Raw genomic sequence first — 20,734 nt, 5'->3', positions numbered from 1 at the left:
CAGGGCCAGTCCGGTCCTGAGGAGCCCTGGGACTGACTCCCAGCCCCCCGAGGTGTGAGCTCTCCCGGGGGGACCGGTCTGATTTCATCCAACTGAACGCCGAGCCCCTCCTGCTTTCCCTTCTGGGTTTCCTGGGTTTTTGCCCAGTGGTCATCTTCACCTGCCCTTCCTTAAGGACGAGATTTCCAGGGTTAAGCAGTCCTGGCAAAGGGTTTCTGAGGAGCAGCAGTCTGATGCTGGGCACTCACAGAGCAGCCGCTCCCGGTCACGGCTCAGCAGAACAGGATGAAGCCCAGGCCTCCCTGGACCCCCACTGAACCCCACAACTCCCGAGCTCGGGTAACTGTGTTGCTTCAGTGCTCTGACCCTCGTGGATGCCAGGACAGTGGCCATTGTTCCTAGGCAGGGGCCTGTCTGCTGCAGCAACCCCTTCTGAAGGCAGTAACCGACCCGCCTGCTTCTTCCGGGCGGGCAAACACATGGGGTGCAGGCCCCTCGGGCGGGGGGTTTGACCTGCGGGCCCTCGGCTTGTGTGAAAATCACAGAAGCAGCTATGGAGTCATGTTTGGAACTTGCGTGAGTCTTCTAAGAGGAGAGTCTTTCTCCCTTTTTTCTCATCTAGAGGTGACCTGCAGCCCAGGGCGTCTGCCTCCAGCCTCCCCTTGGCCAGTCACAGCAGAAGTCACAAACATGGTCTCAAGCCCAAGGCCTCTTGGTACCAATCTGAGAGTGTAAGGGGTTGGGGGGTGGGAGGGCTCCTGAACACGCCATCCCAGTTACTGCCCTCCAGCGAGGGAAGCTGAAGTTCAGAAAGCAAAACCAGCTCGCTCCCCCGCGCAGCCAGGGCAGGGCAGGTGCAGGACGTGAACGCCAGCCGGTGCCTCCGGAGCGAGCACGTCTTCTACAGGGACACATTGCCACTCACGCGCTCCTCCCACATCCCAGGGACCCTCTTCTTTTTCTGGAACTCCGCCTCACAGCCCCCAACTGTCCCACAGGCCCAAGGAGTCAGAGGCGGCACAGTAGTCCAAAGTTGCCTTTAATAGGAGATACAAAAGTAGAAAAACCAGCTGAGGCTAAATAAGGGGAGATGGAGTGGGGAGGATGAGGGCAGGGCCACTCCTCCCTGCTAAGTCCCCCCATGTCCTGGTCCCTGTCCTGGAGGAAGGTCGGACAAGGGGAGGCGAGTGGTGGCCAGGTCTTCTCTGTTCCCTCCTACCCGAGCAGGCTGAGGCCACCAATGCCAGGAAGCTCGAGGAAGGAAAAGCATATGTGGAATTGGGGGGGAAGCACCAAAGCAGGTTCCCTGAGAGGCCAGGCTGTGGTGGCATCGCTCACACCACAGAGCAGCCCTCAGCTGGGGAGCTCAGAAGCCGGACCACATCTTCACGGCCCATGGCGGCCAGGGCGTCCTCCAGCACCCTGAGGGTGGCCCCGCTGCCTTCTTTGACGGCCCAGTCCCTCAGTAGGGTGTGGGCTGGCACCTGGCCCTGGGCCATGATCTCCACAGCGTCCGCGTGGTAGCCCAGGCGGCCGGCCAGGCCCTGCCAGCCCTGGTTGGGTTCGCCGGACACTTCCAGGAGCCGTTCCACTTCCTCTTGCTGCTGCCGAGGGAGATGAAGGTAGAGCCGGCAGCCAAGTTCAGGATGTGGCCCTGGGGTGGGAGACATGAGGGTCAGCTGGGCTGGGAGGTATGGCTGAGAGGGTCTGAAAGTCTGTAGATTGGGGAAGGAGGCTCACCCTGGCTCCCGGGCAGCTGGGGATTGTCCAGGAAGACAACGCTGTCCCCATGCCTCTGGTCCCTGTCGAGGGCCCCCAGCTCTGCAGTCCGAGCTTTGGCCAGCTGCTGTCTTTGTTTATGTGAGCGCCAGCTGTAGGGAGCAGGGGGGACCCGCCAACCTGTTCCAGCCTTCACTGAGACAGAGAGGGAGCTGGCTGGGAATCCAGATGGGGAGGGGTGCGCCACAGGGCAGTGCCCGCAGTACCTACCACTTGAAGGCCACATAGGCGAGCAGACCAAGGACCACCGTGGCCAGGAGGGCACAGTAGACGGGGATAATGCTGCCTGAGGCCCCTGGAGGCTCAGGGGGGAATGGGGAGGAGGTATTGGGGGCCAGAGCTCCCCCTACCCATACCCCTTCCCTGTCCCTGTCCTGCACCCTCCGGGTCTTATCTGTAGAGAAAAGGACAAACAGGATCAAGAGCACGAAAACAAGGCCAGGGCCCCAAGTAGCGGTCACTTAGACTTTGCTGCCAGAAAGGTTTGAACCAAGAGTCCCCACTTCACAGAATCAAAAATTCATACCACAGCATCAAGATTGGCTCATTATCCCATCCTCGTCTCCAACAGCCTCCTCTCTGCTCACCACTGTTAGACACCTAGCCCTTCCCGGGGGGTTCTCCTCCCAGGTGTCCAGACGTCTGCTCTTGCTGTTCGACCTTCTCCAACTGGCAGGTATCGCCTACTCTGGGAAGGCTTCCTTGATCTCTCCCAGTCTCTCCCTTTTCTGGCTCCTGCTCTGCCTCCTCTGTCTATGGCAGCATCACAGTGTGTGTCCTGTCTCTCCCACCATGTTTGGACCGTGAGAGCAAACTGATACATGTTGGTCCCCACGGGGGCTTCTGCACAGGAGACCTTGTAAAGTTTTACAAAATAAAGCTGAGCTAGAAGGCAAAAGAATGCTGCTGCTTCCTTCTGCCTGGAAACCAGTTATCTCCACGAGCCAGCGCAGGCAGGGCCTAGGGTACAGAGACTCTAAAGCTTGTGACTGGACCTGTGTGGGACCTAGCCACCTACCCAGTGCCCCAAATCTGGATCAAAAGACACTTACCCACATGCATCATGCCTTCCCTGTGGCTGGAGTTGTGAAGCATGGCTCTGCCGGCCAGCAGGGCTCCCAGGGACTGCATCTCCTGGAGAAGGGGTTGGAGTGTCATGCCAACACTCAGGCAAGGGAGCTGGGAGATGTCTTCTCTGAGTCCAAAATCCGCTATGTGTAGTGAGATGGGGGAAATTCTTCAGGCCAGATGCAGGGAGTCCCTTGGTGTTGGTGTCGTCTGTCTCCCTCTCCTGGCTCACTCCATCCTGATTGATTCCAGGGCTGGTTACCCACCCCGCCTCCCCAACCTCCCCATTCACCAACCTGGACCAGTTCCCTCCTCTGTCAGATGGGGTGGGGTAGACAGAGCTAGTCCCCACAGGCCAAAGCTGGAGGAGCCAGGGTGCAGCTCAGGATGGAGGAGAGCAGCTTGGAAACATTAGCAAACCCCTGGTCTGAGTCCAGGGATGGCGCGGGAAGACCACAGAGACTCTCATCCCCACCTCAATCAGAGCCAGGCTGGAGACTTGTTGGCAGGGTTGTGGGGGGGTCTCCCGGACTTCACAGCATGAGCCAGCGGAACCCAAGTCTCCAAGGCAGGGCTTCCTGTGACTACAGCCCCACTCCTGCCTCCAGGGTCAGGATCCAGCCCTCACCTCCTGCCCAGAAACTGGACAGGAAGTTTCCTTGGTGGCCCAGAGGCTCCCTGGTCCCTTCTCACCTGGGAATTCAGATGGCCTGGAGGCAAGAAACCTAAAGGACAGGACTACTTAGTCCCAGGACCCACCTGGACCTACAGGGCTGATCCTGCTGGAATCTGCTTCCTAAGGCCTGGATAAGAGAAGCCCCATCTGGGCTGAGAATGGATCTTGCCCAGAAAGGCACCGAAAAGAAACCTGGGGGCAGGCCCTCCACCTCCCCAACATCCACCACCACATCCGGCCTGGTCTCCAAACTCACTTCCCTGCCCAGTCAGCAAGTAGGTTTGGGACAGAGACTGCAGTGGTCCTTGCCACGAGTGAGGGTTATACATTTGTATCACTTACCACATAAGGGGCCCTTTCCTGGATCCTGGATGGCAGGTGGGCCTGTGACCAGCGCGCCTAGCCACGCCAGGCCTCTGTTTGCCCGACCCACCCTGAGCTGCGGGGCTGGAGCCCCCACCCCCACTCCCGCCTACATACACACACTCGTCTCCGGGCCACAAAATACGTCCACGCGTGCCAACACGGACGCCCGCACCACGACGGCCTACACCCGCAGAATCGCGGGCCTCGAGGTGGGGGACAGAAAAGCAGCCCCCGGCTCTCGGTCGGGGTAAGACCCCGGGCTCTATTCCCAACCCCCTCCTGACCTGCGGCAGCCGCCCCTCGTGTCTCCCAGGATCCACTCAGGCTGGCCAGACCCGCGCCTCTGCGCCGCCAGGCTCCCGTGGGCCAGCCGGGAAGGCTGCGTGCCGTCCCTGGGGAGACCAGCTCCGGCGAGGCGCGGAGCTGGGCGGGGCGGGCGGTCCCGGGAGCCAGCCCGAGCGCCCACGGAGGAGGGGCCTAGGCCGGAGCGCGGGGGCGCGCGGGGGGCGGGGCGGGGGGCGCGGCCGCCTGCGGCCCCACCCCGCGCAGGGGCGCGCACACGTGCGGAGGTGTCGCGAGGGAGCGCTGGGGACGAGAGAACGAGCCGCCGGGGAGGATCCGCGGGTGGGGTCCACGGGGACGAGGGCGGCGCGGCTGGGGAAACTAAGGCCACGAGGAGGGGGCGAATCGCCCGGGAGGGCTTCTGGGTCGGGGGAAGGCGAGCCCCGGCCGGGGGCCTGGGCAGGCGGAGACGCCGTGCGCACGCAGACTCGGAGGCGAAGCAGCTACAAAAGTAGGCCAGGTTTATTGCCGAGAGCGGGAGCGCGGAGGGCCGCTTTTAGAGATTAAGGCCACAGCCCGGCCCCTGCTCCACCGGGACGCGGGGTTTGGGAGCCTGGGCTCCCTCCCCACACTGTGCAAAAAGTGCTGTGCGGCCGCGGAGGCCAGTGCCACACTCCGGGCGGCCCCTCTGCCGGCGAGGGGCGGGACTTCCTGGAGTGAACCGCCCACCAATCCCTGAGCTGGGCGGGGGTGGGGTCCCGCCCACCCCCGGAGCCGGGCCGAGGGCCGCGGCGTGGTCTCCTCCTCCGGATTCCCGCCGACTCCTGGGCGGGGTCTCCATGGGCGGAGGCTGCTGGGGGCGGAGCCTGCGCGGTGGGGCGGGGCGGCTGTCAGCGCGCCTCTCCTGGGTTGTACTCCGTCTCCCCCGAGGACACCTGTGAGATGCGCCTGGAGGACCGCCACAGCTTCCGCGCGAACTGGCTGCTGCGCGCCTGGGGGTGGGGTGGGGGGATGTAGGATTGGGGAGAGGTGGGCCGGGACCGTCGCTCCCCACCCCAATCGAGGCCCGCCCTACCCTTATCCTCACCTCAGAGGGCTGCCCCGCTCCCACCACGATAAGCTTGCCGTCCTCAAGGCCCACGAGCACGTGGCTGCACTCCTTGGTCACAGCCACGCTGCGGATAGGCACCTTCATGGGTAGGGGAGGAGCAGCAGGGAGCAGCCTGCAGGGAGGGAGGGAGGGAGGGATCTGAACTCTCAGCTGCAAGGGAGCTTTGTGTCTTCTTTCTCCCGTGTTCCCCAACTCCCTCACGACCGTACCCTGTCTGCATTTGAGGGATGGCTTCACTGAAACCCTAAGACATAAAGGGACCTCCCACAGGTGTGTGGCTAAGGGAGGCCCAGGGCAAGATCAACCCACTGGAGGACAAGGGACAGGCCCTGAAGAATGTGCCCATGGACATATAAAGGTCATGGGTAGGCCCACTGTGGTGGAGGCAGAGAGATGGAGGGGGGCCTGGGAGGCTAACACCTTCTAGTATCCTCTGCCAAGGACTACCACCCTGCAGTTCCATGAATTCCAACAAAGCGGAACTCACTTGTTCAGGTGAAGGATGTGCAGGGCGCACTGGGCTGTGCCCAGCAGAACAAAGTCCTCTGTCACTGCCAGGGCTGTGGGCTGCTCGACCAGGGGCAATGAAGCCCGTAACTTCCCATTCACGGAGTACAGATGCAAGGAGTAGGTGACCTGGAAAAAGCAAGATGTGTCTGCAAGGACAGAATCCCAACTACCCTGTTCTTGGCCGAGCACCCCTTTTCCATACCTGAGCCCCTACACGCTCCCACGCTGAGCTCTGTACCACAATCTGGCCCTCAGACCCCAGCACCAGATGGGACACAGGTCCAGGTAACATGGCCCCTGGGGGCCGCAGCGCTGCCACAAATTGTCCACGACGTACGGTGTGGATGATCACAATTCCATCCTGCAGGAAGACAGCTTAGGGTGTGGAGCATAGGTCTCTTATCTCTGGGGGCACTGCCTAACAAACCCAGCCTCCCCTGGGCGCAGGCACACACACACACCTCAGATCCAGAAACAGCCATGTCGAGTTCGGTACTGATGGCCACACAGCTCACGGCAGCCTCATGCCCGTAGAGGACCTGCACGGGCTTTGATGCCAGTCCCACCGAGAAACCACCCTGTGGGGAGCCAGGGCCAGCTCAGGACTGGGGATACCTCACTGCCCTGGCCCGAGAAGGCTGAGGCTCCGGAAGGTGACCGCCTTGTGCAGAGCCAGAGCACTGGAGGGTTGTGGAGCCCCAGCCTTGCTCACAGTGGCAGAGAGAAGGGCAGGACTGCCAGTCAGCTGAGGGGTGGATGGGGGCTGCAGGTGTGGACTACGGGAGGGCCCCTGGGGCTGCCCACCAGCCCACCTCCTGCAGGAGCCGCCACACCATGCATGTGGTGTCCCGGGAGCCCGAGATGAGGTAGATGCCACAGGTGTCCAGTGCGAGGCAGGTCACTACATCTGCATGGGGAGGGGAGGGGGCAAGCAGAACGCAGCGGTCACCTCCTGCCTGGCCGACCAGCCTGCCCTGCATCCCCCACCCCAGCTCCGGGGCTGTGCGTACCCAGGTGGCAGTGGAGCTGTTTCAGCAGCTTGCCCCTCGGTAGTGCGGTCACTCGCAGGCTGCCGTCCCAGTGGCCACCACTGAACAGCAGCTTTCCATCGGGGGCCACTGCCAGAGCTTGCCCATTCACACCACGGTCTGGCACCCACGGACCGCTCAGCAGTCGTTGCATCCTGACCCAGTGCGGGGCGGGGAGGGGTCGGGGACAGGGCAGGTGAGGCCAGGCTGACATAGAAGACCCGGGCCCTCAGAGACCTCAGCTGGTCCCTGACTGGGTGGGGCACCAGCTCGGGGGTACGGGGCATTGAGAGCCCACCCTTGCCCACTTCCCTCTGTCCTACTTGGGGTTGCCTATGGTGGCGTCTTTGCTGAAGCTGAAGTAGTTGTTTATGTTCCGGTCATAGGGCAGCCAGCTGTGGATGCCCAGCAGCCCAGTGGCGCTCACGGTCACCTGGGGGCCAGAGGGGGCAGAAGTGGGGCAGTGGAGGGCGGAGTTGGAGCAGGAGTGGAACTGAGCTGGGGGCTGTGCGGTGCACTTACCAACAGGTCTGAGGAGCCCTGGATGGTAAAGGAGTGGGACTGCCGGTGGGGGACTAGGGCCAGCACCAGGGGCACGCCATCACTGATGACCTGCGGAGCAGAGCACAGAGCTGGCTCTGCCTCAGTGCTCAGCCGGAAACCCCACTCTCCTGCCTGCCACCTGGGGCACCATTCTTTCCTCTCCTCTCATCCCTAGTGCTCACAGACTAGGGGGTCACAGAGGCAGAGGTCCCTCTGCGACACAGTCGGGAGAGCTCAGTGGGCCTTCAGGAGGATATCTCCAAAAGTGAGGGAGTGACAAGCCGGGATGGACAAGACAGCTCTCTCAGTCTTGACCTTGGTCCTCCCAGCCTCTGACTTCATGTTCCCAGCCTGCTGGCAGGAGGGGAGGGGAAACTAAAAAGGTCAGGTCTGGGGGGGCCTTCTCATGGAGGGATTCCATCTCAGAGGATTGTGAGGGAAATGATTCACGGCCAGATGGCCTTCCTTCTGGTCTCCCTAAGGTTTTCAGAGATGGTTAGGGGCTCAACAACTTGTCCCGGCCGCGGCAAAGAAGGCGCCCCCATCCCTGCTCCCCTGTCCCTCTCCCGTTACCTCTTTTTCAAAGATGGCTAACATCAGTGACCTTGATTTAGGTTTTCCATCTACCCCCAAGAGGTTGGTAAGGGACAGTGGTGTTAAACCCATTGCACAGAGCAGGACGATAAAGCTCTGCCTCCCCTCACCTCCGCAAAGAAGGCCTTGAGCTGGTCCAGGTGCTGGAAGATGCTAGGTGAGTTAGTGTCCAGACGTGCAAGGCGCTGGGCTGCTTCCTCGGCGGAGAGCCGAGCTGGATGTGGCTCCTATGGACGAGTGACTGGTCAGCACCGCGGCATGGGCATCCCTGACCACGATCCTTTGAGCTGGCCTCACCTTTAGCAGCTGACAAGGAGTCTGCCCGAAATTACTGATGATGCCCTCCAGAGCCTTCCGTTCCCGCTCATCCACCACGTGGTCCAGGTCCACGGCCCCTGGGTAAGGCAGGCAGAGCGGTCAGGACCTGCGCTGTGCCCTCCGCACTCAGCCCCCACGTAGCTGTGCCCTGGCCCCCGCAGGAGTCCAGGGCGCCACCCACCCTCATAGGTGCAGTAATAGAAGACGTTGAGGGCCTCCTCTGCGGCCGGTCCCCGCTGCTTGTAGCCAAAGATGAGGTCGATCCACTCATGCAGGTGGGCAGACACGTACTCGGACTCCTGGGGGCGGGGAGGCACCAGTTAGTCCATGGACGGCTGATACCCCACTCCCCCTGGCACCCCTCAACCCTGGCTGTCCGCCTGTCCCCTGTCCGTGTTCATCTCACCAGGGCCTGGCGGTGCTGCTGGATGAAGTCCTCGGGGGAGCTGGCCCACGGCGGCAGCACCACGTCGCCCACCTTCTCGTTGGTCAGCTGGAGGCAACCCAGGTCAAAGCCTGGCCCGGAGGACGGGGTCAGCGGTCTCGCTGTGCCCTCTCCACCCGCTTCCCTGGCCAGGCCTGGCCTGTGCGCTCCGCCCCTGGGGCCTCCCGCGCGGGGAGGGCGCGCCCATGCCAGCTCCTACCGTTCTGGTTCTCCAGGAAGTCGGGGAAGTAGAAGAACTCCGGGATGAGCTCCTTCACATCCGCAGGGCTCTCCAGGCGGGCCTGCCAGGCTGCCGCCACTGAGTGGAACTGCCGGTCGGAGCAGTCAAAGCTGGGGGAGGGGCACAGGCCAGAGTGAGGTGGGGACAACTGGGACAAGGAGGGAGAGCTGTAGCTGGGGGCAGGAAGGGAGCCGAAGGGCCCCGGACACCCGGAGGACCTGCCTCTTTCCCTCATCCGCGGCAATCCACCCTCACCCCGTCATCTGCCGGCAGCCCCGGGCCTCACCGGCCACTCTGCAGCTGGACGTGCAGGGAGGTGAAGGGTTCCACACGGATGAGGTAGTGCATCACGCCTGCGGCGTTGGAATAGTGGGTGCCGTAGTGGAACTTGTCGATGGTGCCCGCTGGGTCCTCGAAGCTCTCGTACCTGCAGCCACATTTGGGGGGGGGGGCGGTGGAGTCAGCAGAAGCCCTGCCCTCGCCCATCCCAGCCCCCAAGCCCAGCCTTGCCCACTCGCTCACTTCTCCCTCACGAGCTGGGCATGCTTGGGGTTCACCACACCGATGGGCTTGGACAGGTCCCGGAAGACGGCTGGGTTGCTGAGGTCCAAAGTTGGAGACACGTAGTCCTGCAGGACCCAGGGGAACTGGCCACCCACCCAGGGAAGGAGCCGTGTGAGGGTCCCGATGGCCTCCCTGCCCAGTCTGCCCAGCTCTCACCCTCAGGAAGATGGGCAGAGCCCACAGGCAGCGGGGGAGGGGGCGCGTTACCACTTGGAGGGACCACAGGGAAGCAGGCCAGAACAGGTTTCCCTTCAGGGGTAGAGTGGGTAAGGCTCGGGGAGGGGGTGGATAGGGCTCAGGGAGGGGGTGGATAGAGGCAGGGAGCAGAGGCAGGTGTCAGGCAGCACCCACCCCCTACCCGGGCCTGGCTCAGGGCTGGCCCACCACCAGCACCCACACCAGGCTGAATCAGGGCCGGCAGAGCAAAGGGGCAGGAGTGGAGGAAAGGAGTGGACTCTTACCACAGGATACTGGGACAGGTCGTTGTAGGTTCGCCCTGCAATGGTGTTGAGTTGCATCAAGTACTCGAAGTTGGAGATCTCACGCTGGACCCATTTCTAGGGGGCAGGGGCAGGCCAGAGGTGAGTCCACTGGGCTGTCCATCCCTCCTGCCAACCACAGGGCCTTGCCCCCCCCCCCCAACTCGAGGCCTCTTACCTGGGTGAGGCCCGAGGCACGCAGCATCTCCTGGGGGGAGCGGCTGCTTAGGTAGCCTTGGCTCGGGGGTCGGAGGCGCAGGAGCAACGAGTACGCCTGGTTCCGTACCTGGGTGTGGAGTGGGATGGGGCAGGGCTGGGGCCTGGGGGCCTGGCAAGGGGATGAGGCTATGGTCCCGCCCACCTTGCACGGGAAGTTGAGGAAGTAGTTTGCTTGATCAATGAAGAAGAGCTCGAGTGCTGAGCGGCGCAGGTTGAAACGCCGCAGGTGGACCTCACGCAGCTGGGCGAGCGGGCGCCGGAAGTCGTGGCCAATGCCTATGCCAACGGACACCAGGGGCAGCAGTCACCCACCCTGGCCCCAACGGACCCCATCCACACCCTGCCATCCTTCTCAGCAGCCCCAGGAGGACGCACCCTCCTCTGTTTCCGCACGCTCAGCACTGCCGTCATAGAAGTACACGTGCTGGGTAGTGATCTCCAGCAGCCCTGGGATCACGGCCACCACTGTGACCAGCTGGCACTCCGCGGAAAGCACCAGCTTCTCATGCTGCTCGTCCAGCTCCGCCGCCTGCATCCTGGGGGCCGGCACTCACTTCAGGCTCTAGGCTCCGGGACCCCCTTCCAGATAAGCCCAAGGACCACCCTCTCCTAGCGCCATCAAGTCACGGCGTACAGATTCTTGTGCTTCCCACAGGAAAGAGAGGAACCGTCCAAGGTCCAGGGCCCACCAACCCTGGTCCCCACCCCAAACCTGGGCTCCTATCCCTGGCTTCCCCTGTTCAGCGCCTGCCCACTCCCTTGGGCCCCCACACGGGGCGGGGCTGGGTTTCTCAGCCCTGCCCTGGGGTGCCTCATCACTAGCTGCCCATTCAGCTAGACGGCTCTCCCCAACTGCCCACCTGACTCTGGACAGTCCCTGCAGGGAGTTCACCCCATAACCGAAGAGTCAGTCCCATGGGAGGCATGTGCACAGTGGATTAGACCCCTGCGCCCCGCTCCCGGTCCGGCTCTCCCAGCCGCACTCACGCTTTCTCCAGCGCAGCCAGCTCATCTTCTCCCAGCTGGTCCTCCTGCAGCTCCTCGGGGAGGGCACTAACTTTGGCCTCCTTGGTCACCGCTAGAGGCAGCGAGGCCTCCTCCGTCGGGGTCAGGGGGGCCTCACCTGCAGTGGGCCCAGGGGTGCTCAGCCAGAACTGGGCAGGGCAGGGCCTAGGAGCTTGGGCAGATATTGCTCTGGACACCCTCTCTCACCCAGGTTGTCGCGCAGAGCGCTCGCTTCCAGATGAGGGTTGAAGTGATGGTTGGGCACTAGCTTCAGACGCATGCGCGAGTATGTCTCGGCACTGGACAGCTTCCAGCGTGGAACAGGCGGGTCCCTGAGGGTACGTCCGGGATGGTGGTCATGGGTGGGCATGTGCATCCGCCAAAGTCCCCATTCCTCGCCGGTCTCATCCCAAACGCAGTCGGGTGGCCCAGGGCCCTCCGGCCCTCCCAAGTCCCGCCCCCACCAGGCTCTGCCCCAAGCCCCGTCCACCTCAGGGCCCAGGCCCCACAGGGGCTGGAGAGCTGCCGCCACAGGGCCCCCCAGTGCAGCAGAGCGGTGGAGTGTTGCGCGGCCTGCTGCTTCAGTGCCGCTGCATAGCGCAGCCCTTCCAGGCGTCCCCGCCTCTGCGCAGGTTCCAGCACCAGGTCCTGCGGGGTGAGGGAGGGGTGGAGGAATGGGTCAGTCCTGCAGCGGGCTTCTCCTCCCGCCAGACGTCCTCTGGGCGCAGGAGTGGAGCAGCTCCCCACCCTGGCCCCAGGCTGCACACCTGGAAAGCCCGACGGCTGTGTGCCTTCTCCCGCTGGCGCCGCTGTCCACTACTCATGAGCATGTCATAGCAGGCGTTCCAGAAGCCCGACATGAGGTCGTGGCTCTTCGCGTAAGTGTCCATTTCGAACTGCGACATGGTGGGCTGCACCTGGAGGACCGGGCAGGGACAGGAGATCAGCGCTCCACGCAGCTCCCCCCACCATTTCTCCTCCCACGTCCCCTCCTCCAGGCACCTGCTTGTCGATGAAGTGGCGCCATTCAGGTGTGACACAGAAGGCCTGGAAGTCCTCGAAGAAGGTGGGGCTGCCGTTGGTCGGTGGCAAGGAAGGCAGTCCCCACTGGAGGCCCAGCAGCCCGTAGGCCCGGTCTAGCAGCGTGCGCACCAGGGGCACCAGCCATGAGCAGCGTTCCGTGGCTGCAACTGCTGCACCTGGGGGCTCCGTGTCCTCGGTGGTCGTTTTCGACAGGGAGGTGTTCAGCGCCCGCGCCAGCGCCGCCTCCAGCTTGGAGAGCACATAGCAGGCCTCCTCCCGCCGCATGGGCACCGCCGCGGTCTGCAGCAGCCAGTGCAGCTTCACGTAGGCCTGGGCGTGCAGCTGGGGGGCGGAAGGGGGTGTGGGTGGCCCCAGCCGCTCCCCAGGCTCCCACACCTGCCGCTGCCACACCCCAGCCGGCCCTGGGCTCACCTGCGGGTCCTCCAGCAGGATGTAGCCAAGCACTAGGCGCAGGCCAATCTGGGCCATCTCTCGGAGATCTGCGGTGCCGTTGGCCAGGTGCGGCCAGGCCCCCAGGCGGTCCAGCAGACTGCACACGCCCTCGAAGAGCTGCAGCCCGGCGTATTCCAGGCCGCCATCAGCAGAGCGGGCCAGCAGCCCGTGGAGAAGGAAGAAGGTAAGGTTTAGGCTGAGCGCCAGGTGGGGTTTGCCCACACAGACCGCATTCTGAGGCACCCGCGCTCGTCCACCTCCCGGACCAGATGCCCACGGGCTCACGTATGGCTCACAGGCCTCCGAGCTACCGCACCTTCTCACTCCACAGCTCCTGGTTCCCGTGGCCCTCTGCGCACAGGAAGTCCTGCAGCAGGCGTAGCAGCCAGAGCGCCTGCTGGGTGAGGCTGGCCAGGACCCCAACGGGGGCCTCCTTGATGTCGGTCAGGGCTGACTCCAGCATCATCTCCAGAAGGCTGGGGATGGATGACGGACTTGGGCATCTGTCTGACTGCCTTCTTCACACGAGGGCTTCCCGGAGGCCCCTCACCCTCCCAAGTGGCCTCCTCACCTGCGCTTGATGCAGTCGGGCGGCCGCACGAGCGTGGCTGAGGCCCCCAGCTGGGTGAGCACCGAGAAGACCTGGCCGCGCTCCCGCCACGCGACCTCGTCGCTGCCTTCCACGCCACGCCACGTCACCGAGAACAGCACATTGGTGAGCAGGTTGCACAGTTCCTCCTCAGAGGTTTGCTGGGGGCACAGGTCAGGGATGTGGGCCGGGGAGGAAAGGAATTGCTGACTCTCCCGCTAGCCTTGCCTGAGCACCACTCCCTGGTGTCCCTACCAGGAGGGACAGCCTTCAGACAACAGACAGGCTGGGGCCTGCAAGAATGGTGGAGGGGCCTTAGCCGCCGCCTGAATCCCAGGGAGGACCCTGGGGTCTCAGTGATTCCTCAGGGGAGAGAAGGTGTGGTTCACAGAATTACCCCATAGTTCTCACGGGCCCCCAGAACTGTCCTGGAATCCTCTAGAAGAATGCCACAGTATAAGCAGAAACCATCCCCAAATCCAGAAAGAGGCAGATCCCTTAGAGCGATGCTGCTCATGGGCTCTGTGAAGTCTCTGCCCTGCAGGCTCTCTTGGGGACTCCCCAAAGCCTGGCTGGTTTCCCCACTCGGGCTTGGCATCATTTGTCCTGTTCTGGGACCCCAACCAGGAACATAGCTGCGGATGAGAGCTCCAGGGGGCAGCAGCGGGGCCGACCGGCAGGTATAGCCCTGATCTCCAATAGGACCTCACCTTTGGAAAGGTTATACCGCCTGCCTGGGGTCCCAGAGGGGTCCCTCAGAGCCGGGCAGTGGCAGAGCGGGCCCACCTCACCTGAGGGTTGCTGGTGTTTGAGGTATCGTCCCCACTGATGGTGGGCTCCAGGAGGCTGCCGTCCTCTAGTACGTTGGAGAGACTGGAGCTGTGGCGGCCGTGGGCCACAGGGAAGGGCCGGGGCCCATCCAGCGGGGAAGGGGTGCCAGGCTGGCTGGCGGGAGTAAGAGTGCCACTGCCGCCGCCGCCGCCACCGCTGGTGTTGCACGACCCCACGCTGGCCCGTTCCAGGCCCAGGTCAAAGGGTGTACAAAACGGGGAGAGAGCGTGGTAGAAGGTGTCAGGGTCAGGGCTGGGGGTCTCCGAGGGGAGGAAAACGTCCGAAGTCTCAGGCGACTCAGTGGGTGGCTGGCATAGGGCTGGGTCTGGGGAGGTGGGTGGCTCTGGGGAGAAGGGCAGGGGACTGCCAGCTGTGGCCGCCTCCAGGACATATAGCCGGGTCAGCACGTCCTGCCAGCCAGCCTGTCGGGCCAGCAGCCGCACTATGTCTGGTTGTCCGTAGATGAGGTGGAAGAGCTGCGGGGCCAGGGCACAGCCAGTAAGGGACGTGGCCAGCGCTCTGCCCCTGGACTCCCACCCCAGGGCCTTTGCAAGGGAGCCCTCCTCACAGGCAGGTAAAGCAAAGCCCCCATGGTAGAAACCCCATCCTCCTCAAGCTGTCTCCCCCATACTCACCTGGCGACAAATGTCCAGGCGGACGCTGAGGTCAGCCTGGAGGGACAGCTGTACCACAGCCAACAGATCTGAGAGATTCAGGCAATCTGGAAGGATGGCCAGAGAGGCCCTGAGGGACTGAGCACAGGCAGGGGACCTCGCTTCCCCGCTGGCCCAGCCTCAGCCCCTGTGCCCATGCCCTCCCTCTATCCACCTGCCCTATTTCCTGGCCCCGTCTCGCCCTTCCACCTGGCCTGCCTCCTGGCTCTACCCAGGTGGTACCTGCCCCCAGGAATAGCTTGTAGAGGCCCTGGCAGAGCTGGGGGGAAGCAGCCCCCTCCGGCAGGCAGGCAACGAGGCCCTGAAGACCGTACTCTCGTAGTCGGAGGCGCTGGCGGCTCCGCTCAGGTAAGCGCTCGTTCTGCTGCAGTTTTCGCAGGATCTGGGGGTGGGGGGTGACATAGAGGGTTGTCCTCATGGGGAAGGAGTGACTGGAGCAGGGGAAGTCACCACGCAGGTCTGTGGCTCCAAGGGACCTGTTCTACCTCCCTGGCCCTTAGGCAGGGGCCACGGCAAATGGAACACGAGGGGCAGGCTGGGTGTACCTTGCAGACTCGGTCAGGCACCAGGGGCAGTGACCTCGGCCGGACCAGCAGAGCCAGCAGCACCTCAAGGTTCCCCGGCTCCACAAGGAAGACGGCCAGAGACTCCTGTGCTGGTGAGCCCTGCAGCAGCGCCAGGAACAGGTCCAGGGCTCCCACAACCTGGGGATCCAAAGTCTCCTTGTGGGCGGGCCACTCCCCTTGACACGGTCCACACCCCACCCCGCACCCAAGCCCTTCCCCCCCAGCCTCCAGCCTACCTGACCATCATCAGCGGAGGCCACCAGAAAGCTAAGAACCACCTGCATGTCCTCCGCTGCGGAGCTCCGAACCAGGAACTCCCGCACCAGGCCCAGGAGCAAAGTCTGCACTGTGCGCACGTCGTCAGCCACTAGGGGGAGCTCCCGCGGCGGGCTGGGCCGGTACCGACAGGCGCCGCCACCCAGGGCCAGGAGAAAGCAGGGGAACAGAGGGGAGAGAGCAGGCAGGTGAGCTGGGGGGACTGAACCCCATCCCCAAGGCCAGAGGCTGCTGTGTCAGGCCCACAGCCTGTCCGCCCCCACCAGCCTCACCTGTAATGGGTGCGCAACGCGTCCAGGATGAACTGGACCCCGTACTTCTTCCGCAGCTTCTGTCTGTGTTCCCGGACGATGCTGGACATGTACTGGATGTGGCCTGAACAGGCGTCATCGGAGGACTCAGGCCCCCCCCCGCCTGAGCTGGGCCCCTTCTGCTGTCCCTCCAGGACAGGGCTGTGTCCCTGCCACATCCCCCAGGGTCAAGCTGTTCCCTCAGATGGCCCAAAGTGGGGTTCTAACTTCTCGGAACCTCTGCCCTCACTGTGCCCCCATCCCCCCATCCAAGTCCCCACACCCACCCAGGCGCACGGCAAAGTCACTGGGGCTCCAGAGGTGGAAGTGGAAGAGCACGTGCTGGTAGAGCAGGTAGAGGAGGGGCCCGCTGCCCTCTGCAGCCACCTGCTCCATCAGCAGCTGCGCAGACATGAGCACGTTCATGTCCATGGCCCAGCTGGGGACCTGGAGTGGAAGGAGGCAATGTGAAGCAGCAGGCCCAGGACGGGTGCCGCTGAGCCCCCCCAGCATCCACCCTGCCCCGCACAGGCAGACAGACAGGAGCATCCTGCCTGCTCCAAGCCTTTTCATGGCTCCCCACTGCCGCCGAGGGACAAGCTCCCCAGCCTGCTGGGTGGGTTCCTTGCCCCAGTGGGGTGCTGGTACTTCTTTGGCCAAACACTGCCAAGCTTGGCGAGGGCCTGCTCAGATGCCAGCCACTCCACCAGGAGGCTCTCCCCGACAACATCAGGTTCCCCTTCTTAGCCCCCCGACGCCGTCCCCTCTGCCAGACAGGGCCAGCAGCACCCCCGTCCCCCGTCCCCTGCCCCACCTTGCGCAGGAGGGCTCCAATGATGGCCGGCCCCTGGCACTGCACCAGGCTCTCCTGGTTCCCCACATGGCCCTGCAGGAAGTTCCGCAGCATCAGCAGGAAGGCGGCCACGGCGTTCCTCTCCATGCGCACCTCTACTGGCCACCAGGAGGGGGACAGAGGTGTGTCAAGGGTCTGCCAGCAGCAGAGGCCACAGGCACTCCAGCCTCCTTATCACGCCAAGAGTCCCTCACTGCCCTAACCCAGGCGCCAGGGCCACTTTACCTGAGGACTTGCCCAGTGGGAGAAGCAGGCCCTGGGTATTGTGGGCGGAGGTCAGCTCAGGCCCCACGAGGTCATGTGTCTCAGCTGGACCTGCCTCGGCCTCCTGGGGCTGGGAGGCCACTCGCTCCAGCAGGGGCAGCAGGGCAGCCATGCCTCCCACACAAGTCACCACATCCTAGGGGAAGGGCTGGCTGTGGGAAGGCAGCTCCCAGCCACTTCCCGCCCCACTCCGCCCCAGATGACCTTCCAGTCTGGGAAGCTGGGTCCAGGGGACTCTGGTTCTCTTGAGCGGACCTCCCCTAACGACCTTGCAGGGCACAGTGTGGCTCTCCAGCCCACCCTGCACACACGCGTGCCCATGCTCGTGCTAGTGCCCCCGGCACCCCTGGCCCGTGCACAGGTGCACACGCACCTTCACATCCCAGGTCTCCACCCTGTGGCCCGTCAGGCGGCCATCCAGCCCATGGCCAGGGGACAGGTCCAGGCAGATGTTGTTCCTACAGGCCTGGGGGCGGGGGGTGGGCGGGGAGTCGGGGTTAGTTAGAAGAGGAGGTGGCACAGGAGTTGGGGGGAGCAGAGGAAGGTAGCAGGGCTGAGCCAACCGCCCCCCACCCAATACCTGAGGTGAGTAATGGAGGAGCAGCTTGGTGCTAAGCTCGTGCAGCTCACCCTCGGGCTTGAAGGGTGCCATCTCCTTGGGCCCTGGGGGGTGGCCAGGGGGCTTCAGACCTGGCTGGGTGTCTCGCCCAACCCCATCCAGAGCCTGCCATATGTCAGAGGACATACACCCCCAGGAACGCCTTCTCCCTCCTGGACCCCTAGTTTCCAGCCTGGACCTGTAGGAACCCCCCCCCAGGTAGGAGCTGGGCCAGGGGCAGGGCGCAGGAGGGTGGTGGGGGGGTGGTGCTGCATACCTAAGGTGAACAGGGCCCGCAGGGCCGACGCGGGCAGGGCTTCATGGAAGATGGCCACGGCCCCCAGCTCACCCTCCAGGGACGTAGGGCTGCCCCACCGGGTGTCCTGTGTGCCTGCAAGGGTGGAGCTGATGCTGCCCTCCTGCAAGGGGGTCACCAGCCCGGACCCCCAGCCAAGCCCTGCAGTGGCCGGGACCGACTGTGAGCGGGAGAGGGAGGGGTGAGGGGGAGCCAGGGCCGTGGGGACTGGTGGCGTAGGCAGCCCCGTGGTGGTGGTCGTCGTGCGGTGCCCAGCGGAGCCAATACAGCAGGAGGAGAAAGGCTGCGGGGCCGGGGGTGGGCAAGTGGTCAGATCACAGCGAAGCCCGGGGTTCCGCCTGCATCTAGTTCCCACACAGACCCCTGTGGCCACACAGACCCCAGAGGCCGGAGTCTGAGGCCCCACCACGTCCAAGATGCCCCGGCTACCCCAGGCCTCCCCAAACCCTGCCTGGCACACCTCACTGAGGGAGGGGCAGCGAAGGGCTGCCGTCCGGACCAGCTGGCCGTCTTTGTAGACGTGGACCAGGTTCTGGCTGAAGGGCCGGCGCCCAGGCACATGGACAATGGCCACGCAGTGCTGGAACAGAAACCTCAGCATCAGGCTGATGCTTGGGGTCTCCACCCCCCACCCGGGCCATCCGAGCAGAGAGGCTCACCCAGGCAGAGTCGGCAAAGGACACTTCAGGCAAGCTCATGGTCAAGTACTCCTTCCGGGTGCACACAGCCACCACCAGCGTCCCAGCCGCCGTGAAGAAGGCCTCGAACCCTGAGCCGCTGCTGGTGAAGAAGCTGGGGACAGGCGGCACCAGTTACGCTTGCGGCTTTCCTGCTCGGCCCTACAGCACTGCACCCCGCTCCCTGGCCATCACCCACCTATATAGCTGCTTTCGCTGGAGTGGCCGGGAGGGGGCTGGGGCAGGGGCCGCAGCCGTGGGGTGCAGACAGAGCCAGGCATGGAAGGTGAAGCCGGGTCCCGGCCAGCGCTGCACGGGGGGCACCATAATCCCCGCCATGCTGGGCGTGAGGTCAAAGTAGTGCAGGGCTCTCGCGGGGCCCTGGCGCCGGGCCATGCCTGACAATGCACGGATGATGGCTCCCGCGTGTCTGGCCTTCCCAGCCTCTGTCCCGCTGGGCTCCGAGTCCAGTGCCGGTGGCGGGCGCAGCAGACGGCGCAGCTCCAAGGGCCTCAGGGACACTCGGCCCAAGGCTTGCAGCAGCGCCAAAAGCTGCTCTTGGCAGTGGGCCCCCAAGGCAACCCCGGCGGCCAGTGTCTCCAGCAGGTGGCCCACCAGACCAGCCTGCACACACGTGCCCCGGCTGGCAGGGCAGCTGTCACAGAGCCACCGGAGGTGCTGCGCGAGGAAGAGCCGCAGCTCCGCCGTGGGCAGGGCGGGCAGCCACTGCATCAGCAGAAGCACGGGCTGCTCATTGATGATCGGTGGTGGCGGACATCCACTATGGTCACCTTCCACAGCCTGAGGGTGGAGAGCACGGGATGGTTCCTGGGGCAGCTGGCAGGGGACGGGAAGGGCCACCCTGCTGGCCACGGGACCTCCGTGGCTCAGGGTGTTGGCCTCCAGTGCTGGAGGGCAATGCGTGCCACCCCGTCCTGCTCATGCAGGTTGCAGCTCGGGGGAGACGGAGGCGGGTGGGAACGCAGCACTATTTACACCAGGCCTCTGGCACCGTTAACCCCCTGAGCCCTGGCTTTGGGTCCGGGGTGGCCTCAACCCCAATGGCATGTTCCGGGATGATCTTCATCCCAGGGACACGGATACCTTGGTCGGGCCATGGGTCCCACTACGTAACACCCATGGCCAACAGAGCCCCCAAGGTGGAGGGCTCACCCTCCACAGGAAGCCTGACTCGGTCCTGACCACCCCTGGGACCCCAAGCCCACGCCTTGGACCTCACCATGTTGAGGAGCTCCTGCAGCAGCCTACGGGTGGGGGGGCCGTGGCTCTGCAGAACCTCGAGCAGGTGTGGGTAGCCGATGCGCTCCTTAAACACCTCCTGGGCAAGAGGAAGGGAGCACATATGTGGGCCCCCAGGGCAAACCCACACCCCATGGAAATCCCAGAAGAAGGAGCATCTTTCAGGGCTCCCCCAACTGGCTCTGCCTCCGGGTCACAGTGCTGGTGAGGGCAAGGGCCCACGGATGGCTGCGGGGGTAAGGGTCCCCTTGGAAGGCTGTAGATGGTGGTCAGCCCCCAAGTATCCTCCCCAGTCCAGCCCCAACCCGGAGACCCAGCTGCCAGCTCTGACCTGCACCCCACAGGGCAAGACGCCTGCCCCCTCAGCTCCGTTGCTCTAATGGCCACCAGCCAGAGCCGTTTGGGAGCATGCAGTCAGTTTAACCCCCACCCCACACCCCTCTGGTAGCCAGACTGCAATGTCCTCACCTTGGCTGATGGGGAGCCGCTCATGATGGCAGTCAGCACTCGGACCACATGTACTACGATGGCGTCTGTGTCCTGGTCCAGAACCTTGGGGTGGGGTGGGGTGGGGTGGGGAGTCAGCAGCAGGGGGTACCAATGTGTCACAGCTGGCAGTCCCCTGCTCCTGGTGTAGGGCCAGGAGCAGGTGCCCCAAGGCGTGTTGCTGAGTTGGCTGGAAGCCTTGGGAGTGGGGTACCGGGCTTCTACTCCTTGCCCATGCTACTGTGACCCTCACCCTGACCCTAGGGCCCTCTCTGAGTAGCTTGGCCAGACCCCCTTTGACAAAGAGGCCAGGGAAGAAACCAAGACCCTCACTGTGACAGATCAACAGGGGACCCTCTCGCCATACCCCT

The 20,734-nt window shown here is 64.1% G+C and overlaps 2 protein-coding genes across 9 annotated transcripts in view; both read right to left on the bottom strand.

The window, feature by feature from the left end:
• Window positions 1-1,020: 1,020 nt before the first annotated feature.
• On the bottom strand, window positions 1,021-4,508 carry LOC116873805 (death domain-containing membrane protein NRADD-like). 2 transcript variants are annotated; one of them, XM_032867880.1, is made up of 5 exons: window positions 4,174-4,508; window positions 2,832-2,990; window positions 1,990-2,173; window positions 1,741-1,871; window positions 1,021-1,654 (listed from the first exon to the last, which is right to left on the bottom strand). In XM_032867880.1, the coding sequence occupies exons 2-5, from the start codon at window positions 2,935-2,937 to the stop codon at window positions 1,335-1,337; spliced, it is 741 nt and encodes a 246-aa protein (XP_032723771.1). In that variant the 5' UTR covers window positions 2,938-2,990; window positions 4,174-4,508; the 3' UTR covers window positions 1,021-1,334. The 2 variants fall into 2 exon arrangements, with proteins under 2 accessions (XP_032723771.1, XP_032723770.1); XM_032867879.1 differs by lacking the exon at window positions 4,174-4,508 and having other exon boundaries at window positions 2,832-3,369.
• A 167-nt stretch (window positions 4,509-4,675) lies between these two features.
• Window positions 4,676-20,734, bottom strand: part of NBEAL2 (neurobeachin like 2) — a 28,808-nt gene continuing 12,749 nt past the window's right edge. For 6 of the 7 annotated variants that reach the window (XM_032867870.1, XM_032867871.1, XM_032867873.1 and 3 more), the window contains 44 exons: window positions 20,346-20,429; window positions 19,858-19,956; window positions 18,817-19,418; window positions 18,600-18,732; window positions 18,401-18,520; window positions 17,902-18,223; window positions 17,607-17,689; window positions 17,400-17,492; window positions 16,988-17,162; window positions 16,724-16,857; window positions 16,197-16,356; window positions 15,892-15,994; window positions 15,580-15,733; window positions 15,323-15,481; window positions 15,000-15,159; window positions 14,739-14,824; window positions 14,064-14,579; window positions 13,255-13,433; window positions 13,000-13,159; window positions 12,663-12,800; window positions 12,210-12,572; window positions 11,975-12,124; window positions 11,698-11,855; window positions 11,415-11,539; window positions 11,190-11,325; window positions 10,578-10,738; window positions 10,162-10,478; window positions 9,966-10,061; window positions 9,463-9,587; window positions 9,227-9,367; window positions 8,920-9,050; window positions 8,682-8,791; window positions 8,457-8,574; window positions 8,255-8,352; window positions 8,068-8,184; window positions 7,343-7,432; window positions 7,144-7,253; window positions 6,803-6,975; window positions 6,605-6,699; window positions 6,254-6,370; window positions 5,995-6,153; window positions 5,770-5,918; window positions 5,259-5,394; window positions 4,676-5,163 (listed from right to left, as the gene is read on the bottom strand). In XM_032867870.1, coding sequence (XP_032723761.1) covers window positions 5,062-5,163; window positions 5,259-5,394; window positions 5,770-5,918; window positions 5,995-6,153; window positions 6,254-6,370; window positions 6,605-6,699; window positions 6,803-6,975; window positions 7,144-7,253; window positions 7,343-7,432; window positions 8,068-8,184; window positions 8,255-8,352; window positions 8,457-8,574; window positions 8,682-8,791; window positions 8,920-9,050; window positions 9,227-9,367; window positions 9,463-9,587; window positions 9,966-10,061; window positions 10,162-10,478; window positions 10,578-10,738; window positions 11,190-11,325; window positions 11,415-11,539; window positions 11,698-11,855; window positions 11,975-12,124; window positions 12,210-12,572; window positions 12,663-12,800; window positions 13,000-13,159; window positions 13,255-13,433; window positions 14,064-14,579; window positions 14,739-14,824; window positions 15,000-15,159; window positions 15,323-15,481; window positions 15,580-15,733; window positions 15,892-15,994; window positions 16,197-16,356; window positions 16,724-16,857; window positions 16,988-17,162; window positions 17,400-17,492; window positions 17,607-17,689; window positions 17,902-18,223; window positions 18,401-18,520; window positions 18,600-18,732; window positions 18,817-19,418; window positions 19,858-19,956; window positions 20,346-20,429 — 7,137 coding nt within the window. In that variant the 3' untranslated portion in view covers window positions 4,676-5,061. The remainder of the gene's footprint in view (window positions 5,164-5,258; window positions 5,395-5,769; window positions 5,919-5,994; window positions 6,154-6,253; window positions 6,371-6,604; window positions 6,700-6,802; window positions 6,976-7,143; window positions 7,254-7,342; window positions 7,433-8,067; window positions 8,185-8,254; window positions 8,353-8,456; window positions 8,575-8,681; window positions 8,792-8,919; window positions 9,051-9,226; window positions 9,368-9,462; window positions 9,588-9,965; window positions 10,062-10,161; window positions 10,479-10,577; window positions 10,739-11,189; window positions 11,326-11,414; window positions 11,540-11,697; window positions 11,856-11,974; window positions 12,125-12,209; window positions 12,573-12,662; window positions 12,801-12,999; window positions 13,160-13,254; window positions 13,434-14,063; window positions 14,580-14,738; window positions 14,825-14,999; window positions 15,160-15,322; window positions 15,482-15,579; window positions 15,734-15,891; window positions 15,995-16,196; window positions 16,357-16,723; window positions 16,858-16,987; window positions 17,163-17,399; window positions 17,493-17,606; window positions 17,690-17,901; window positions 18,224-18,400; window positions 18,521-18,599; window positions 18,733-18,816; window positions 19,419-19,857; window positions 19,957-20,345; window positions 20,430-20,734) is intronic. The other variant, XM_032867869.1, reaches the window with a different exon arrangement.

This window comes from Lontra canadensis, unplaced genomic scaffold, assembly GCF_010015895.1.
Source record: "Lontra canadensis isolate GAN:19392208 unplaced genomic scaffold, GSC_riverotter_1.0 scaffold35, whole genome shotgun sequence".
NCBI classification, from domain to species: domain Eukaryota; kingdom Metazoa; phylum Chordata; class Mammalia; order Carnivora; family Mustelidae; genus Lontra; species Lontra canadensis.
The sequence above is the reverse complement of the archived record's forward strand: the minus strand, read 5'-3'. Positions and strand labels throughout refer to the sequence as shown.

Excerpts from the sequence above, each read along its gene's own strand:
- LOC116873805 (XM_032867880.1), bottom strand. The coding sequence starts at position 2,937 with ATGACACTCCAACCCCTTCTCCAGGAGATGCAGTCCCTGGGAGCCCTG. Across the intron at positions 1,872-1,989 it reads GCCTATGTGGCCTTCAAGTG|CTGGCGCTCACATAAACAAA; the intron begins GTAGGTACTGCG and ends TGCTCCCTACAG. Across the intron at positions 1,655-1,740 it reads CCAGCTGCCCGGGAGCCAGG|GGCCACATCCTGAACTTGGC; the intron begins GTGAGCCTCCTT and ends CTCCCACCCCAG.